General features: G+C 36.9%; 1 protein-coding gene across 1 annotated transcript in view; it reads right to left on the reverse strand.

The window, feature by feature from the left end:
- The window catches only part of PIK3R4 (phosphoinositide-3-kinase regulatory subunit 4), a 73,746-nt gene that overhangs the window by 2,198 nt on the left and 54,398 nt on the right, over positions 1–17,150 (reverse strand). The window contains exons 14-17 of the mRNA XM_005545738.4: positions 9,327–9,491; positions 5,083–5,294; positions 3,103–3,234; positions 358–458 (exon numbers count right to left, since the gene is read on the reverse strand). Coding sequence (XP_005545795.2) covers positions 358–458; positions 3,103–3,234; positions 5,083–5,294; positions 9,327–9,491 — 610 coding nt within the window. The remainder of the gene's footprint in view (positions 1–357; positions 459–3,102; positions 3,235–5,082; positions 5,295–9,326; positions 9,492–17,150) is intronic.

The raw sequence follows: 17,150 nt of genomic DNA on the forward strand, positions 1-17,150 counted from the left end.
GTTAACTGTCAGTAGCTTTACGAGCACCTGGTTACCTGAAGAAATGAGAGACCAGTTATGTATGCCCTATCTACCTCAATCTGGGCTTTTCCTAATTAAGCTAGATCTCACTGGGGTTCCAAAGAGACATCACAAGCTTTATGGGCTAGCAACTTATTTACCCACTAATGCAGAACACTAGCAAGGAAACACTCATGTAGCAATGGCCACATGATACTTGATGTTATTAAAAACCCAAATTTAAACATAACCCAAAAGCCCAACAGATACTAGGTTTGATTAAATGCCTGAAAGTACTTAGGATGTAGGGAATAATATCATCCTTTACAGTAAAAACTGTAAAAACTGAAGTCAAACCTGTAATTCAGAAAGTGGTGGTGCACTGCTGGCCCAGAGAGTAAATCTTCTGTCACCAGTCTCCATGTCCCACATGGACACTTCATTGTTGCCCTGAACAGCTAAAAGAGACAAAGGCCAGAATCTAGACTCAGACAAAAAGAGCTGGGGAAGATTACAATAAAACAAATTGCAGTCCTGAGAGAAAGACAAATCTCTTTCTTTCAGGGGGAGAGACAATATAAGAGGCTTTATTCACTTATTAATATTTACTGAGCCAGTAAATATTTTTACTATGGGCTAGTCATTGCGCTAGGCACTGAAGAAAAGATGGCAAAGCAGAAAAATTCCCAGTTTCATGGAACTTCCATTCTAGTGGGGACAATAGACAAAAATGCAAAGGCCTTTCTGAAGCAGGCGTGTGCTTAGTTGAAAGAACAAGTCAGTGTGGCAGGAACAGACTGAGAATGGGAGATAAGTAGGAGAAAGGGCAGTAGTGCTGGTCACTTTCCATTTGCTGCTCTAAATCTGGCCTAAATGAACCACATCAACAAGCTCCTGTACCCCCTCTGGCTGGGTTTGCCAGCCTGTGTTAGGCTAAATAATGGCCCCAAAAGTATCCAAGTCCTATCCCCTGGAACCTGTGAATGGCACCTTATATGGCAAAGTGACTTTGCAGATGTGATGAAATTAAGGACCTTGAGACGGATTATTCTGGATTACTCAGGGGGCCCCACATGCAATCACAAATCTTAGACGAGGGAGGCAGATTTGGCAGCAAGAACAGAAAGCAACGTAACAACGAAACAAGATGCCATGTTGCTGGCTCTGAAGATGAAAGAAGGAGCCATTAGCCAAGGAATTTAGTTCTAGAAGCAGGAAAAGGCAAGGAAATAGATGTTCCCCTAGTGCCTCCAGAGGGAATACAGGTCTGCTGCTACCTTGATTTTGGTCCACAAAACCCATTTCAGACTTCTGGCCTCTAGAATTATTAAAAAAAATAAGTTGTGGTGTAATAGGAAACTAATATATGCCTACGGGAAACCGCAGCAGGAGATCAAAGGGAGAAAGGGAAGAAAGTCAAGTCATTCACATCAGGCTGGTTATATCCCTCATCTCAAAGTCACTGCTCCTTTCAAGGTGGCCTTCTCTATTCCTTTCCAAATTCAGTAACCATGCCCTCCTCCCCTCAAGCCTTCTACTGCTACTCTGCTGTTACCAGCCCATATTACTGTGCTATCTTTTGTAATACCCTGACACCCAAACCTTTGTAAACAATTTTATTTGAAAATAAATTCTTAAATTATCCTAACCTTGAGTGTGCTACTGTTTCCTGTTAGAATTCTGACTGATAAAGGTCAGGGAGGTGGCCAGAAGGCAGGTCCCATAAAGTCTTTTGGACCAAGAAGCCAATGGGAAGGTACTGAGCAGAAGAAACAAAATGGTCTTAAGAAGTACAGACAGAAGCAGGCTGTGAAGCTATTACATTAACAGGGAAAAGAGACTATAGTGGTTTGGACTAGGGAGATAGTGATGGAGGTAGTAAAGAGTGATCAAATTCTGGATATACTTTCAAATAGAACTTACAGGACTGGCTAATGGACTGGAAGTGGGATGAGAAAAAGAACAGGCGAGGATAATTCCAGGCTTCTGAGCACCCAGCTGCCATTGACTGAGAGAACACCATAGGAAGAGCGGGATAGGAGGCAGTGGTGGAGACACTTAGTAGAGAGAGAGGAAATCAAGCATTCAGTTTAGTTAGACATGATGAGTTTACAAAATGGCTATTAGACATCTTAAGAAAAATAGATATGAGTCTGAATAATAGTTAAAGCATGAGATTGCATGAGATCACACACACAGCCAGTGTAGGAAAAGTGGTTGAGACCAAAGACTGGGTCCTGAGGCAGGCCACAAATTAAATGCCAGGAAGATGAGAAGGAACCAGTAGATCAAGAAGTTGTAGAATCAAGAGAAATGTCTTTGAAACCAGGTAAGGAAAGCATCTGAAAACAATAGAAATCAACTGTTCAAATGGTAAGTCAAATAAGAAAAGGGCTCACAATAACCACAGAACTTGGCAACATGGTGACTTTGATAGCAGCAGTGTATGCGATGGACTATATGTACAAGAAGGGACCACAAAGAGCCTAGAGGCAAGAGGGCTGAGGGAAAACGTAAGAATAATAAAAGCTATTATTTACCAACCATTAATTGTGTGGTAGAGTATGTACTTTGCATGTTTTATCTCAATTCCCTATAACTCTACAAAGCAAGTATTTTTAACTACATATTAAAGATGAGGAAAATCAGTTTCAAGAATTGCCCAAGTGTCACACCCAGGAGCCATACAAGAAAATTTAAGTGCCTAATGAGGGAAGGGAAGGGAAGCTTTCAAGCAACACAAAGGAAGCAGAGCAACAAGAAATTGCAACAGAGAAGGACGAGTCAAGGTTTCTAAGCTCTCTAAGAAGATGGTGGCAGCTGTAACAAAACTAGGGGACACAGGAGGAAGAAAAAAGGATAGGAGATGGTGGTGGACAGTTAAGAATGGAGAATAATGATGGTGACTGATGAGATCATTTTTGAACATAATAAATATTAGATGACAGTGAGGTATCAGTAGTGGCAACCTCCATAATCAGAAGAGAATCAAGCATTCAGTTCATATGTAAAATGAAACTAAAAATGTGAGTTTTGGCAGCAGGTTATTATGTACTTTCCAAGAAAATCTCCCAACACATGAAAGCCAGCCCTCCATCTTACCTGCAATCACCCAGGACTGATACAGAGGGTGCATTGAGAGGCGCCTGATTCGAGCCCTGGAAGGATGACAGTGACTTGAAATTGGCAATTGGAACCTCATGTCCCAACAAGCCATGGTACCACTGCTTGTACCTTAAAGAGAAAAAGCACAAAAAGATTACCATCTAATGATCAAAGTACATCAAGCTGCATTTATACAAATAGAATTAGCTTTTTATGAATTTATTTGAAAAATACCTTCATTACTTAAAAAAAAGTTTTGTTCTCATGAAGCTGTCTCACCAGTTTCAAACAGTACCCCTTTGGTTGTTAAATAACAGATATAAAGTGCTTATCATAATGCTACTACTAATAAGGTAAATTGAAAATGAATAATTTATTAGTTGCTGACATTGTTATTAACTGCCAAAGGCACCCACAAAAACAGAAGCTATTGAGAAGATACAAAATGAATTTGGTATGTCAAAATGTCCAGATTGCCTTAAATACCCAAAGATGTTTTACTGGTATTCAATGATCACTTTACCAATCCCAAAGTAGCAGCAGCTTTGTATCTATCATCAGATTTCAATTGTTTCCATTTGCCCTTCCCTCTTAAACATTCTATAGACAGGTATATTACATCTTTCTGTCCCTCTACAGTTTATTCACACAAAAGGCAAAAAAAAAAAAAAAAAAAAAAATGCATTCCATATAAACATATAAAAAGTAATAAAACAAAGGGCACACACTTAACAGTAACAAATGTAAGTTAGGGAATCTAGAAAACCGAAATTCAAGCACAGAAGATAATTCCTCTGAATTAGCATGCCAACTAGAAAAGAATAAGATGTGGTAGTTTCTCAAGCGGCAGGTTCAAAACACCATGAGGGAAAAACATGAAACTTAAAGGAAGAAAGGGGCAGATAGGAAAATGGGAAATGCTGATCAAAGAGTACAAAGTTTCAATTAGGAGGAATAAGCTTTTGCTTTAGTGATCTACTGCACAGAATGGTGACTATAATACAGTGTATATTTCAAAGTTGCCAAAAGAGTAAATTGTAAATGTTTTCATAGCAAATACGTATGTAAGGTGATAGATTTGTTAGTTTGATTTAATCATCCTGCAATTAATACATGTATCAAAACGTCACACTGTACCCCATAAATATATACAATTGTTTGTCAATTAAAAATTAAATTTTACAAAAGCAGCAATCCCATTCTTGGGTATATATGTGCCTGAGATTAATGGAAATATATGTCCTTACAAAGACTTGTTTGCAAATATTTACAGCAGGTTGACTCCGAAAAGCCAAACACTAGAAACAACTCAGCTATCCATCAACTGAGGGACAGAGGGATACACAAATTGTTATCTATAAAATGGAATATCATGAAACAATACATTTTCTAAAATCCTGCTTAAGCAAGCTAGATCACTTGGTTCATCTTTAGCCTTTGGAGACAAGGCAAATAATAAAGAAAGAAACCATTGCTTAGCTCTTCTCTCAACACCACGCACTGTGACAGATCCTTTTACTTCATTAACTCCTCAAAGCTGCCCTTGAAAGGATTAGCCCCATTTGAAGATGGAGATAGCTGAACCTCAGAGGAGTTAAACAACCTGCCTAAAGCTACTGGAATTTAAACCATGTCTGCCCAAACTCAGATGTTATTTTCCTTAAGTCAAGTCTGCTGCTTCACTGGCAGAGTAAGAGAATGCCAGCAAATCTGATCACTTAATGATTATAAAGTAAGGAGGCTCATTTAAGACAAGGACAATGAGGAGACTTTTATGCCTTAGGATACTGATTTCACCCTTTCAAACCTGTTTTTTAATGAAAAAAATAAAATTGCAAGTTATTTTAACATGACTATGAAAAGAAGAGATGGGAAAAATTACCAATGAACAAAGTGGAAAAAACTGCTTTCACAAGACAGCAATTGCAGGCATTAGTGGCATTCAAAACCCAGTCAATGACTTGAAAGTCAGCTTACCGATGCAGAGCCAGCATTGGTGGATGTCCACAGCAAAGGAAGTGATGAGGCCCGACTTTAAATCATGCTTTAAAGTCCACGCATTGCTTGAAGACCTAAGGTCCCAGCCAACCAGAGAGCCATTCACAGTGGCATAGGCAAGAACAGATTGTGCCCCAGAGTTGAAGTGGTGCATATCCACAACACAACCATCCTCCTTCTGATCTAGAATTCTAGAGAAATACACAAAGCACAGACGTTTCCAGTCACTGAAAACACAGCACTAGTCTCCCTTTAAGATGACTTTATATCCTATCCATAGTCAAGAAACAAGAGCTATGTGACTCCATCAAGCAATGAAAGCTGATACATTAAAAAAAATTCCAGATGTAGAGAAGAATTGCAAAAATAGTAGAGTTCTTGTATATCATTCACTCAAGCTTCCCCTTAGGTAAATAACTTATATAACCATAGAACATTTATCAAAACTAAGAAATTAACCTTGGTATAATACTAGTAATTAGAGTACAGAACGTATTCTTATTTTACCAGTTTTCCCACTAGTGTCCTTTTACTATTCCAGGATCCAATGCAGGATAATACAGGGCAATATTTAATTTCTTCCAATCTGTGACAGTTCCTCAGTCTTTCAGGACCTTGATATTTTTGAAGACTACTGGTTATTTTTGAGAATGTTCCTCAATTTGGGTTTGTCTGACATTTTCTCATTATTATCCTGAAATTATGCCTTATTGGGGAAGATACCACAGAAGTGATGTGCCCTTCTCAGTGCATCATTTGAGGGAGGACCTGATGTTAGCATGTGCAGGTTAATTATCACTTAGCCAAAATGCTTGCAACCACAACTGTTTCAGATTTTGGTTTTTGTTTTGTTTTGTTTTGTTTTTAAGATGAAATAACATAATGAGGTATCTTGGGAATGGGACCCAAGTCTAAACATGAAATTCATTTGTTTCATATATACCTTATACACATAGCCTGATGGCAATTTTGTACAAAATACTTTTGTGCAGGAAACAAAGTTTTAACTGCAACCTGTCCCATGAAGTCAGGTGTGGAATTTTTCACTTGTGACATCAAATTAGCATTCAAAAACTTCTAGTTTTTGGAGAATTTTGGATTTTCAGATTAGAAATGTTTAACCTGAATCACTTATGATGTTAACTTGAATCATCTGAATTAAGCTGGTGTCTGCTAGGATTCTCCATTGTAAAACATTTTTTCCCTTTATAATTACTCAATATTTGGCAAAAATACTTTGAGACAATGCAAAAATTCTGTTTCTGCTTTAACTTTGGCCCACTAATTTTAGCATCCATTTGAGGGAGCATGCCTGTGGTGAGCTAATGGTGACTTTTTGTTTCCCTCAGTCCTTCTGCATTAGTTGACTGGGATTCTTCTGTAAGTTGTCACTTCTTCCCCAGAAACTTATTTATTCACTTATTTATATCAGTATGGATTCACAGATATTTATTTTATTCTTTGAGTTACAATCCAATACTACAATTATTTATTTTGTTGCCCAAGTTGTTCCAACTTTGCCCATTGGAAGCTCTTTCAAGTTAGCTCTTGTGCCCTTTCAATGTACTTTTTAAAATACTTTCTAATTTTGTGACACCACAAGATGCTCCAGGCTTATGTTTTATTTTCCCTGCCGCACACACCTGGAATCAACCAGTTCTAGAAGTACTAGTTCCTTTTATTGAACAATGTATTTAGAAACAAAAATCTAGGCCCTATGTGTTCACTGCTCTGGCAGTGTGCCTGCTTCTAGTTCCTCTCAATGGCCAGAGCTAAAAGATATATTATGTATACTACTTCAGGCATGTGGACACATCTATATTTCTGTATCTGTTCGTGTGTTTCTATACATGTATATATTTATGCCTATGCATATACAAATATCATGAGTCCATACTGATAATCTCCAACTCCTATGCAGCACCAGAGTTCATTCATCTGTAATACCTTTCTCTAACAGTGACAAACCTGGCTCCCATAACTACAATATATTTACTTGTTTGTTCAACCTGAGTACACAAACGAAGGGTAGTTTCAGATTTGTTAAACCTGAAACTTAAAATGAAGTTGTTAACCCTGTGAAAAACAACGAACTAGAATACAATGTTTGAGTTGAGTTGTGTCATTAGCCTCCCAGTATCAAATTTAAAAACTGTTTTCCAAAGTTACTCCTTTATTCGCCATGCCCTTCAATATGATTATGTGATTCACTTGTAAAACAGATTAATTTGTCATAGACTGCATTCCATCTTTCCCCTTACATCCTGGTTAACTTTTTAAATTTTACATACGTTAAAATTCACTTTTTGTGGTATACAGTTAAGTGGGTTAATTGGCAAAATGCATTTAAGATTCATCAATGTTGTTGCATGAGTCAATAATTCATTCCTTTATAATGCAGATTATTATTCCACTGTATAAGTGTACTAGTTTTTTTCAAGCTGAGGCATTTTTAAAACTAAAAAGAACACATAAAACATTGGCCAGTCTCCTTGATTCATACATATCATGCATTCATACAGGCAGTTTTGGTTTTATCTTGTAGATCAGAGGTCAGCAAACATCATCTATAAGAAGTCAGATTGTAAATATTTTAGGCTTTGTGAATCACATACATTCCTGTTGAATATTATTTTTATTTTTTCAACCCTTTAAAAATGCAAATATCATTCTTATTTTATGGACCATACTGCAAGCTGTAGTCTGCTAACTCTTGGATAAACAATTATACTTATAAATATTATAATTTGGACCATATCTTCCTATTGAGGAGTGATGAAAAATCCAACTGCAAAGTAAAATGTAAAATGGTTCCTTCCACAAATTCTAATTAGTAAGAGCTATCTATGACAACAGTTGATATAACCAAAACAATCAAAGACTTATGACCTTATGGCAAGGTTTCTTTGAAGCACTCACTGTGAGGCAGAGTAAAAGCTAAACATCCTGCCAGTCTCCTTATCTAGGTAGTTAACGTTTGCTTTAAGAGAGTAACATTTACAGTGAAAAGTGCCGTTGGCTGAGAGACAACCGTGCACTGAATGTGCATGTCTGTCTGTGTGTGTGGCCTCTGGGCTCAGTCATCACATAGTGCACTATGCCAAGTTATTAAATAATTTACATGAAACTCAATAGATTTGTTACTAGACAGGCATCATCTGCTGAAACAGATTTTCTTAAAGATGGGCAGGTATTTGTTATTAAAGGCCATAAAGAATATGTCCTGGAAAAAAGTAGCTTAAATCTGTTCAGTGAATGTGCGGAAAACCTTTTTAAATGCAAAAGCAAAACAAAACAAAACAAAAAGCCCAGGTGACCCAACAAATATCCCTTTCTGCCTTAAGCTACCTAATGGCCATGGCTTATCATCCACTAAACAACTCCTCATTTTGCTTTCTTCTATGGGGTCCACCACCTCCACCTGGGCCTTCCTAACCACCTTGCTTCACCTGGCTAACTCACACCTGGTCTTACCTGTTGTCTTCCCTTTCAAGCTGGCTCCTGTTATCCATGTAAAAATTACCACATTGCACTGAAATTGTCTGTTCACTTGTCTATTTCTCCCACTAGACTGTAGATTCTTAAAGCATAACATGTCTTTGAAATCTTCAGTGTGTAACACATATTGGTCAAAAATCATTCTGCTTTGTCTTTAAATATCTTACCTTGTATGCATTTAATCTGCAAGCAACCACAATTTATAAAAAATGAAGAAAATTCTTAAATAGAACCACTGCTATTTTGTTTTAAAATGAAAAGCAAATCATCTGTCTAAATGCTCTTCTCCATGTCCCCCTCAACTTCAGAGATTTTAATGCCAAGTCACGGAATGCTGACATTTGAGTTTTCCTTAATGAAGAACACTCACATTCTCAAAATCAGGCAGAGTTGTGTTTTTAGTAACTGAGACAGAAGATATAACTGGTAATTTTAGGTTATTCAGACAAATTCTAGACTGGGATGAGCTGCAAGTTCAAAGCTGCCCCTTTGACCTCTTGCAGAAGGTAAGATACATAGGTATCATCTTCTGAGACTAACACATGTGACAGTTTTGAGCTGGAAGCACATTTTTAAAATTTTATTTATTTATTTTATGGGCTTAAAAAAAGAAGTGCAATGTAAGAGGCCCTCAGTTGATCCCAACTACGTTGCAGGGTAGAAAGGAGAGTTAAGGTACTGTAGTGCACTAAATACAATGTTTAAAAAAGACAAAAGATAGATACCTGCTTTGTAAAGGATGGATTTTAGGAGACTTGGGCAGCTTAGAAGCCTCAATTCCAAGAAGCTGGACAGCACCATTATCAGATGCTATGGCTAAATAGTGGGAGCCTTGGCAGAATGTGAGCGTCTTGACTCGACCTCCAATTCGGCTGTATGTAAGAATAGATCTGAATGAAAGAAAAATAAAATTCATTTATGAAACAATGTCACTGCTAATGTTAAATATCCACATGGCTATTAGCAAGCAAAATTATTACTGTGAGGTCCACTTAATTTCCCTGATCTCAGGACAAAAACAAGAATTTCCTCCCAAAAGAACTGTTACAAAAATCACCTTTTCTTCTGATATTTTCAAATAGCCATCTGCACACACTTCTCTCTCCCATCATAGACTATCCCTCCTTCTCCTTATTATTTTTTTTTTTTTTGAGACAGCATCTCACTCTGTTGCCCAGGCTGGAGTATAGTGGCCAGTGGTGCAATCACAGCTTACTGCAGCCTCGACCTCCTAGGCTCAAGTGATCCTCCCACCTCAGCTACCCTGGCAGCTGGGACTACAGGCGTGCATCACTATGCCTGGTTAATTTTTTGTAGAGACGGGGTTTTGCCATGTTGCCCAGGCTGGTTTTGAACTCTTTTCTAATGAGAACTCCCACATTTGTGGTCCTGATCATAACTCCTTCAACTCTTGAAATATCTTAAACCCTCACTCTTACACCCTTCAGTTATTCCATCACACAGCGCAGCTTGGCACAGAAGGAAAAGCACTGGCTTTGGAATCAAGAACTTCCACTACCAACTACTTACATGATGTTGATGAAGCTACTTAATCAGTTGTATGCCTCAGTTTATCCTTGACCTATTTCCCTAACTGGACCACAGGGAAAATCAGGTAATATGTAAACCACAAAACATTCATAAATGCAAAATTATAATATTCAGTCTCTCTCACACATATGCTGATCTCTCAAGCTGTGTTTTCTACTCTCTTTCTTTAAATTCACTGCCAAACTTCTTGAATATATCATCTACGCAAGGGACTTCCATTATCACCAACTCCCTCCTCCATTACCCTCCACACAGACTGCAACTTTACACTTCTAAGGGGCCATACCTCTAAAAAGTCAAAAGCCCCTAAACGCCGAACACATTCATCTATCTTGTGTAATTTATTTCACTTTATTATAAAAGTTAATGCATATTAAGCGCACTAAAATACAGAAATGTAAAAACATTTATAACAATACCACCCAGAAACACTATTAACATTTTGTTACATATCCTTCAAAAGGTTTTCTATACATAATATATTTACATTTGTTTTTTTAAAAAAACTGTAGTATTTCACATATTTTATCAATCATCTCTCCCTAGTTGTTTTTTTGTTTTTGTTTTTGTTTGTTTTTCTGAGATGGAGTCTTGCTCTGTCGCTCAGGCTAGAGTGCAGTGGCGCGATCTTGGCTCACTGCAAGCTCTGCCTCCCAGGTTCATGCCATTCTCCTGATTCAGCCTCCACCCGCCACCAAGCCCAGCTAATTCTTTTGTATTTTCAGTAGAGACGGGGTTTCACCGTGTTAGCCAGGATGGTCTTGATCTCCTGACCTCATGATCCGCCCACCTCGGCCTCCCAAAGTGCTGGGATTACACGCATGTGCCACCGTGCCCGGCCTAGTTGTTTTTCTTAATAACAGCTTTGCTGAAATGATTTTCAAATACCATAAAGTGCATTTTAAAGTGCACAATTCAATGATTTTTAGTATATTAACAGATTTCTGCAAAGATCACCACTAGTTCCAGGCCATTTTCATTAATTATAAGACATCAAAAAATAAACTGTCCTCATACCCATTAGCATTCATTCCCTATTTGCCTCTCTCCCTAGCCTCTGGTAACAACTAACCAACTTTATTTTCTTTTTTTTTTTTTTTTTTTTTTGAGACGGAGTCTCGCTATGTCGCCCAGGGTGGAGTGCAGTGGCCGGATCTCAGCTCACTGCAAGCTCCGCCTCCCGGGTTTTTACGCCATTCTCCTGCCTCAGCCTCCCGAGTAGCCGGGACTACAGGCGCCCACCACCTCGCCTGGCTAGTTTTTTGTATTTTTTAGTAGCGACGGGGTTTCACCGTGTTAGCCAGGATGGTCTCGAACTCCTGACCTCGTGATCCGCCCGTCTCGGCCTCCCAAAGTGCTGGGATTACAGGCTTGAGCCACCGCGCCCGGCCACCAACTTTATTTTCTATGAACGTCCCTGTTCTGGACATTTCATATAAATGCAGTCATCATTGTGGTCTTTAAATTAAGCTTCTTTCACATAACATAATGTCAAAGTTTATGGTGTGGTATGTAATACCTCATTCCTTTTTAGGCTGAATATTATTCCACTGTACAGCTACATCACATTTTGCTCATCCATTCATCTGCTGATAAACATATAGGTCATTTCCACCTTTTGGCTACTATGAATAATGCCGCTATAAACATTTGTGTGTAAGTCTTTGTGTGGACAAATGTCTCAAACACAATGCCTACAGGGGCCCAATCAGTACTGTAGATGAGTAAAGACAGCCAGTGACAAGCAATGGCAGAGACGGGAGTGCCAGTGTGCTTGATCTCTCACACACACTTAGGCTTTCTCTCCCCATTTCTTTTAATATTGACATATCACCACATTTACCCTTTTAAAGGGCTTTATAAATAAAGTCACCACATTTTACAACTATCACCATTATCTAATTCCAGAACATCTTCAGCATACCCAAAGGAAACCCCGTATCCATTAGCTGTCTCTTCCCAAAGCTCCCTTCCCCCAGCACCTGGCAATTCCTAATCTACTTTGTGTCTCTATGGATTTATCTATCTGAACACTTAATATAAGTGAAATCATACAATATGTGGCCTTTGGATCTGACTACTTTCACTTAGCATACTGTTTTCAAGGTTTATTCACATTACAGCATGTAGCAGTACTTCGTTCCGTTTTATGGCTAAATAGTTTTCCATTGTGTAGATATACCACATTTAATTTATCTATTCATCACATGATAGAAATTGTGGTTTCCATTTTTTGACTATTATGAATAATGCTGCTATGAACATTTGTGTACAGATTTTTGTGTGAACATATGTTTTCAACTGTCTTGGGTATATAGCTAGGAATGGAATCATAGGGTCATATGGTAACTCTATGTCTACCATTTTGAAAGGCTACCAAACTGTTTTCCAAAGTTACTGCACTATTTTTACATTCTCACTAGCAATGTATAAAGCTTTCAACTTCTCCACATCCTAACACTTGTTACTGCCTTTTTTACTATAGCCATTGTAGTGGGTGTGAAGTAGTATCTCACTGTGGTTTTGATTTACATTTTTCTAGCGACTAGGGAGCATCTTTTCATGTGCTTAATTGGTCCTATTTGGAGAAACATCTATTCACATCATTTGCTTTTTAATTGGGTCATTTGTCTTTTAACTGTTGAGTTGTAAGGTTCTTTATACATTTTAAATAATAGATATTTATCAGATATATGATTTATAAGTTATTTCTCCCATTCTGTGGGTTGTCTTTTCACTTTCTTGATACAGTCCTTTGAAGCACAAAGTTTATAACATTGATGAAGTCCCATTTGTCTATTTTTTCCTTTGTCACTTGTGTTTTTCATGTAATTTCTCAGAAATCCTTACCGAATCCATGGTCATGAAGACATACATGTCTATGTTTTCTTCTAAAAGTTTTATGGTTTTAGTTCTTACATTTAGTCTATGATCCACTTTGAGTAAGTCTACTGAGATTCATCTTTTTGCATGTGGAAATCCTGTAATCCCAGCACTGTTTGTTCAAAAGGCCATTCTTTTCCCCATTGAATTATCCTGACACCTCTGTCAAAAAAAAATGACCATCAATGTATTTCTGCATGTCAGTTCTATTCCATGAATATATGACACAGACATACACATAGACGTGATCTATATGTCTATCCCTATGCCAGTACTCCACTGTCTTGATTTACTGTAGCTTTGTAGCAAGTTTTGAAATACAGAAGTGTGAGTCCTTCAATTTGGTTCTTTTCTTTCAAGATTGTTTTGGCTATTCTGAGTCTCTTATCATTCTTTATGGATTTTAGGATTAGATCATTGAATATATGACACAGACATACACATAGACGTGATCTATATGTCTATCCCTATGCCAGTACTCCACTGTCTTGATTTACTGTAGCTTTGTAGCAAGTTTTGAAATACAGAAGTGTGAGTCCTTCAATTTGGTTCTTTTCTTTCAAGATTGTTTTGGCTGAGTCTCTTATCATTCTTTATGGATTTTAGGATTAGATCATTGATTTCAGGAAAAAAAAAAGGCAGCTAGAAATTCCAAAGAGATGACATTGCATCTGTACATCGAGAGGTCTGCCATCTTAATGATATTAAGTATTCCATTGCATGAACATGGGGTTTCTTTCCATTCGAGTCTTCTTTAATTTCTTTCAATGATCTTTAGTATTTTTCAGTATACAAATCTTATACTTTCTTGTGTAAAATTTATTCCCAAATATTTTGTTCATTTTGATACTACTGTAAATAGATGGTTTCTTAAATTCATGTTTGGACTATTCATTGCTACCATATAGAAATGCAAGTGATTTTTATATATTCATCTTGTATTCTGCAACTTTGTTGAACTTATTAGTTCTAGTAAGTTTTAAAAACAATCATTGTTTAATTATTGCTAATTCTCATGCTAGCTGCTAACAGAAAATTTTACTTTCTCCTTTCCAATTTGTATGCCTTCAATTTCTTTTTCTTACCCAAATGTCCTGGCTAGAACCTCCAGTACAGTATTCAAATGAAGTGGCAAAAGTGGACATTCTTGTCTAACTCTTAGGGGGAAAGCTTTCAATCTTTTACCATTAAGTACAATGTTAGCTGTAGGGTTTTTTGTGTAGATGGCCTTTATTCATTCTTTTCTATTACTAATTGGTTTGTTGAGTTGGTTTTAATTATAAAATGATATTGGACTTTGTCGAATACTTTCTGAGAGTTTGTGAGATGATCGTTTGGTCTTTACCCTTTATTCTATATTATACCATATTATACCATATAAATGGTACATTATACCATATTAATGGTACATTAATTGATTTTCATATGTTGAACCAACCTTATATTCCTAAGATAAATTGTACTTGGTCATGATATTATTTTTTACATGTTGGATTCAGTTTACTATTATTTTCTGGCAGATTTTTACACTTATATTAATTATTGGTATTGGTCTATAGCTTTCTTGTGAACTGTTTACCTGGCTGTGGTATCAGACTGACATCTGCCTCAAAGGATGAGTTAAGAAGTGTTCCCTCATTTATTTTTTGGAAGACTTTTTGAAGGATGGATATTACATTAGTTCCCTCTTATCCACAGTTTCACTTTCCCTGGTTTCAGTTACCTGTGGTCAACCGTAGTCAGAAAATATTAATTGGAAATTCCAGAATAAACAATTCATAAGTTTTGAATTGTGCACCATTCTGAGTAGTGTGATAAAATCTCACACTGTCCTGTTCCCTCCTGCCCAGGACTTTAATCATTCCTTTATCCAGCTGAATACACTACCTGCTCGTTGGTCAGTTAGTCACTTAGTAGCTGTCCCAGTTATTAGATTGATAATCACAAGAAGGGTGAGTACAGAATAATAAGACATTTTGAGAGATATTCTATTCACATAACTTTTATTAAAATATATTGTTGTAACTCTTCTATTAGTGTTGTTGATCTCTCACTGTGCCTAATTTATAAATTAAACTTTATCATAGATATGTACATATAACAAAAAACACAGTATATATAAGGTTTGGTACTATCCGAGGTTTGGGGCATTCACTAGGGGTCTTGGATCGTCTCTTCCGCACATAAGGGAGAACTACTGTAATTCTTTAAACCTCTGGTAGAATACACCATGAAGCTATCTCAGCCTGGGCTTTGTGGGAGGTTTTTTGATTACTAATTTCTTTATTATTATAGGTCTATTCAGATTTTATATTTCTTCTTTAGTCATTTTCAGCAGCTTGTGTCTTTCTAGGAATTCGTCCATTTCACCTAGGTTATCTAATTTGTTGGCATACAATTGTTTATGGTATTTCCTTCACAGTACTCTTTTTTTATTTCTGTCAAGTCAGTAGTAATGTGTCCCCTTCAATTCCTGTTTTCAGTAACTTGAGTCCTCTCTTTTTATTGATCACTAAAGGTGTGCCAATTTTGTTGATCTTTACAAACAACCAATTTCTACCTTTGCTGATTTTTTTTTTTTTTGTTTTTCTACTATTTCATTTATTTCCTCTTTAGTCTTTATCATTCCTTTCTACTTGCTTTAAGTTTGCTCTTTTTCTAGTTTCTTAAGGTTAGGGTTAAGTTACTAATTCAGGATCTTTCTTCTTTTTTAATATGAATGTTTACAGTGATAAATTTCCCTTTTAGTACTCCTCTAGATGCATTATCCAAGTTTTAGTATGCTGTTCTCATTTTCATTCATCTCAAAGTATTTTCTAATTTCCTTTTGAAATGCTGGGTATTTAGCTATATGTTGTTTAATCTCCATGTATTTGAGAATTTCCCAACTTCCTTTCTGTTACTGATACCTAGTTTCATTCCAATTTGGTTAGCAAACATACTTCATATGCTTTCAATCCTTTTAAATTTATTGAGGTTTGTTTTGTGACCTAATATATAGTTAAATATAGAAAAGATTACATGTACACTTAAGGAAGATTTATATTCTGCTGTTTCTGAGTGGAGAATTCTACTGATACCTGTTAAATCTGGTTGGTTTGTAGTGTTGCTCACATTTTCTATTTCTTTGCTGATCTTATGTTTAGTTGTTCTATCCATCTTGAAAACAAGCTACTAAAGGCTCCCACTATTATAATGGAATTATCTATTTTTCCCTTCAATTCTATTGGGTTTTGCTTAGTGTGTTTTTGGGGCTCTGCTGTTAAGTATGTTTGTAATTGTTATGTCTTGATGATGAACTTATTCTTTTACCATTATAAAATCTCCTTCGTCGTCTCTAGGAGAAATTTGTGCCTTAAAGTTTATGTTCTATCTGACATTGGCCACTCCAGCATTTTTTTTTTTTTTTTTTTAGACAGAGTCTTGCTTTGTCACGCAAGGTGGAGTGCAGGGGCGCGATCTCAGCTCAGTGCAACCCCCACCTCCCACGTTCAAGCAATTTTCCTACCTCAGCCTCCCGAGTAGCTGGGACTACAGGTGCGTGCCACCATGCCTGGCAAAAATTTTTTTTATTTTTAGTAGAGTCATGGTTTTGCCATGTTGACATGGTTTTGCCATAGTCTCGAACTCCTGATCTCAGGTGATCCACCGCCTCAGCCTCCCAAAGTGCTGGGATTACAGGCATGAGCCACTGCACCTGGCCTAGCTCTTTCTTAGGTACTATTTGCATGGTTTATCTTCTCATTTCTTTTACTTTCAGCCTATTTATGTCTTTAAATCTAAAGTGTGTCTATCATACATAGCATATAGTTGGATCATGTTTTTCACCCTTTCTATCAACTCTGCCTTCTGATTACATTTATAAGTTGTGGTTGCTCTGAGAATACAATGAACATCATAAAATAATCAAATTAATACCAACTTAATTTCAGTAATACATAAAAACTTTGCTCTGTCTTCTCTTCCCTCCTCCCTCATACATATAACTATTGTCATACAAATTACATATCTACATGTTATAAGCCCACTGACAGTCTTATAATTATCTCTTTATGCAGTCACCTTTCGAAATCAGATAGCAGGTAAAAAGAGTTACAAATAAAAATAATTTGTAC

Source organism: Macaca fascicularis, chromosome 2 (assembly GCF_037993035.2).
Source record: "Macaca fascicularis isolate 582-1 chromosome 2, T2T-MFA8v1.1".
Taxonomy (NCBI): domain Eukaryota; kingdom Metazoa; phylum Chordata; class Mammalia; order Primates; family Cercopithecidae; genus Macaca; species Macaca fascicularis.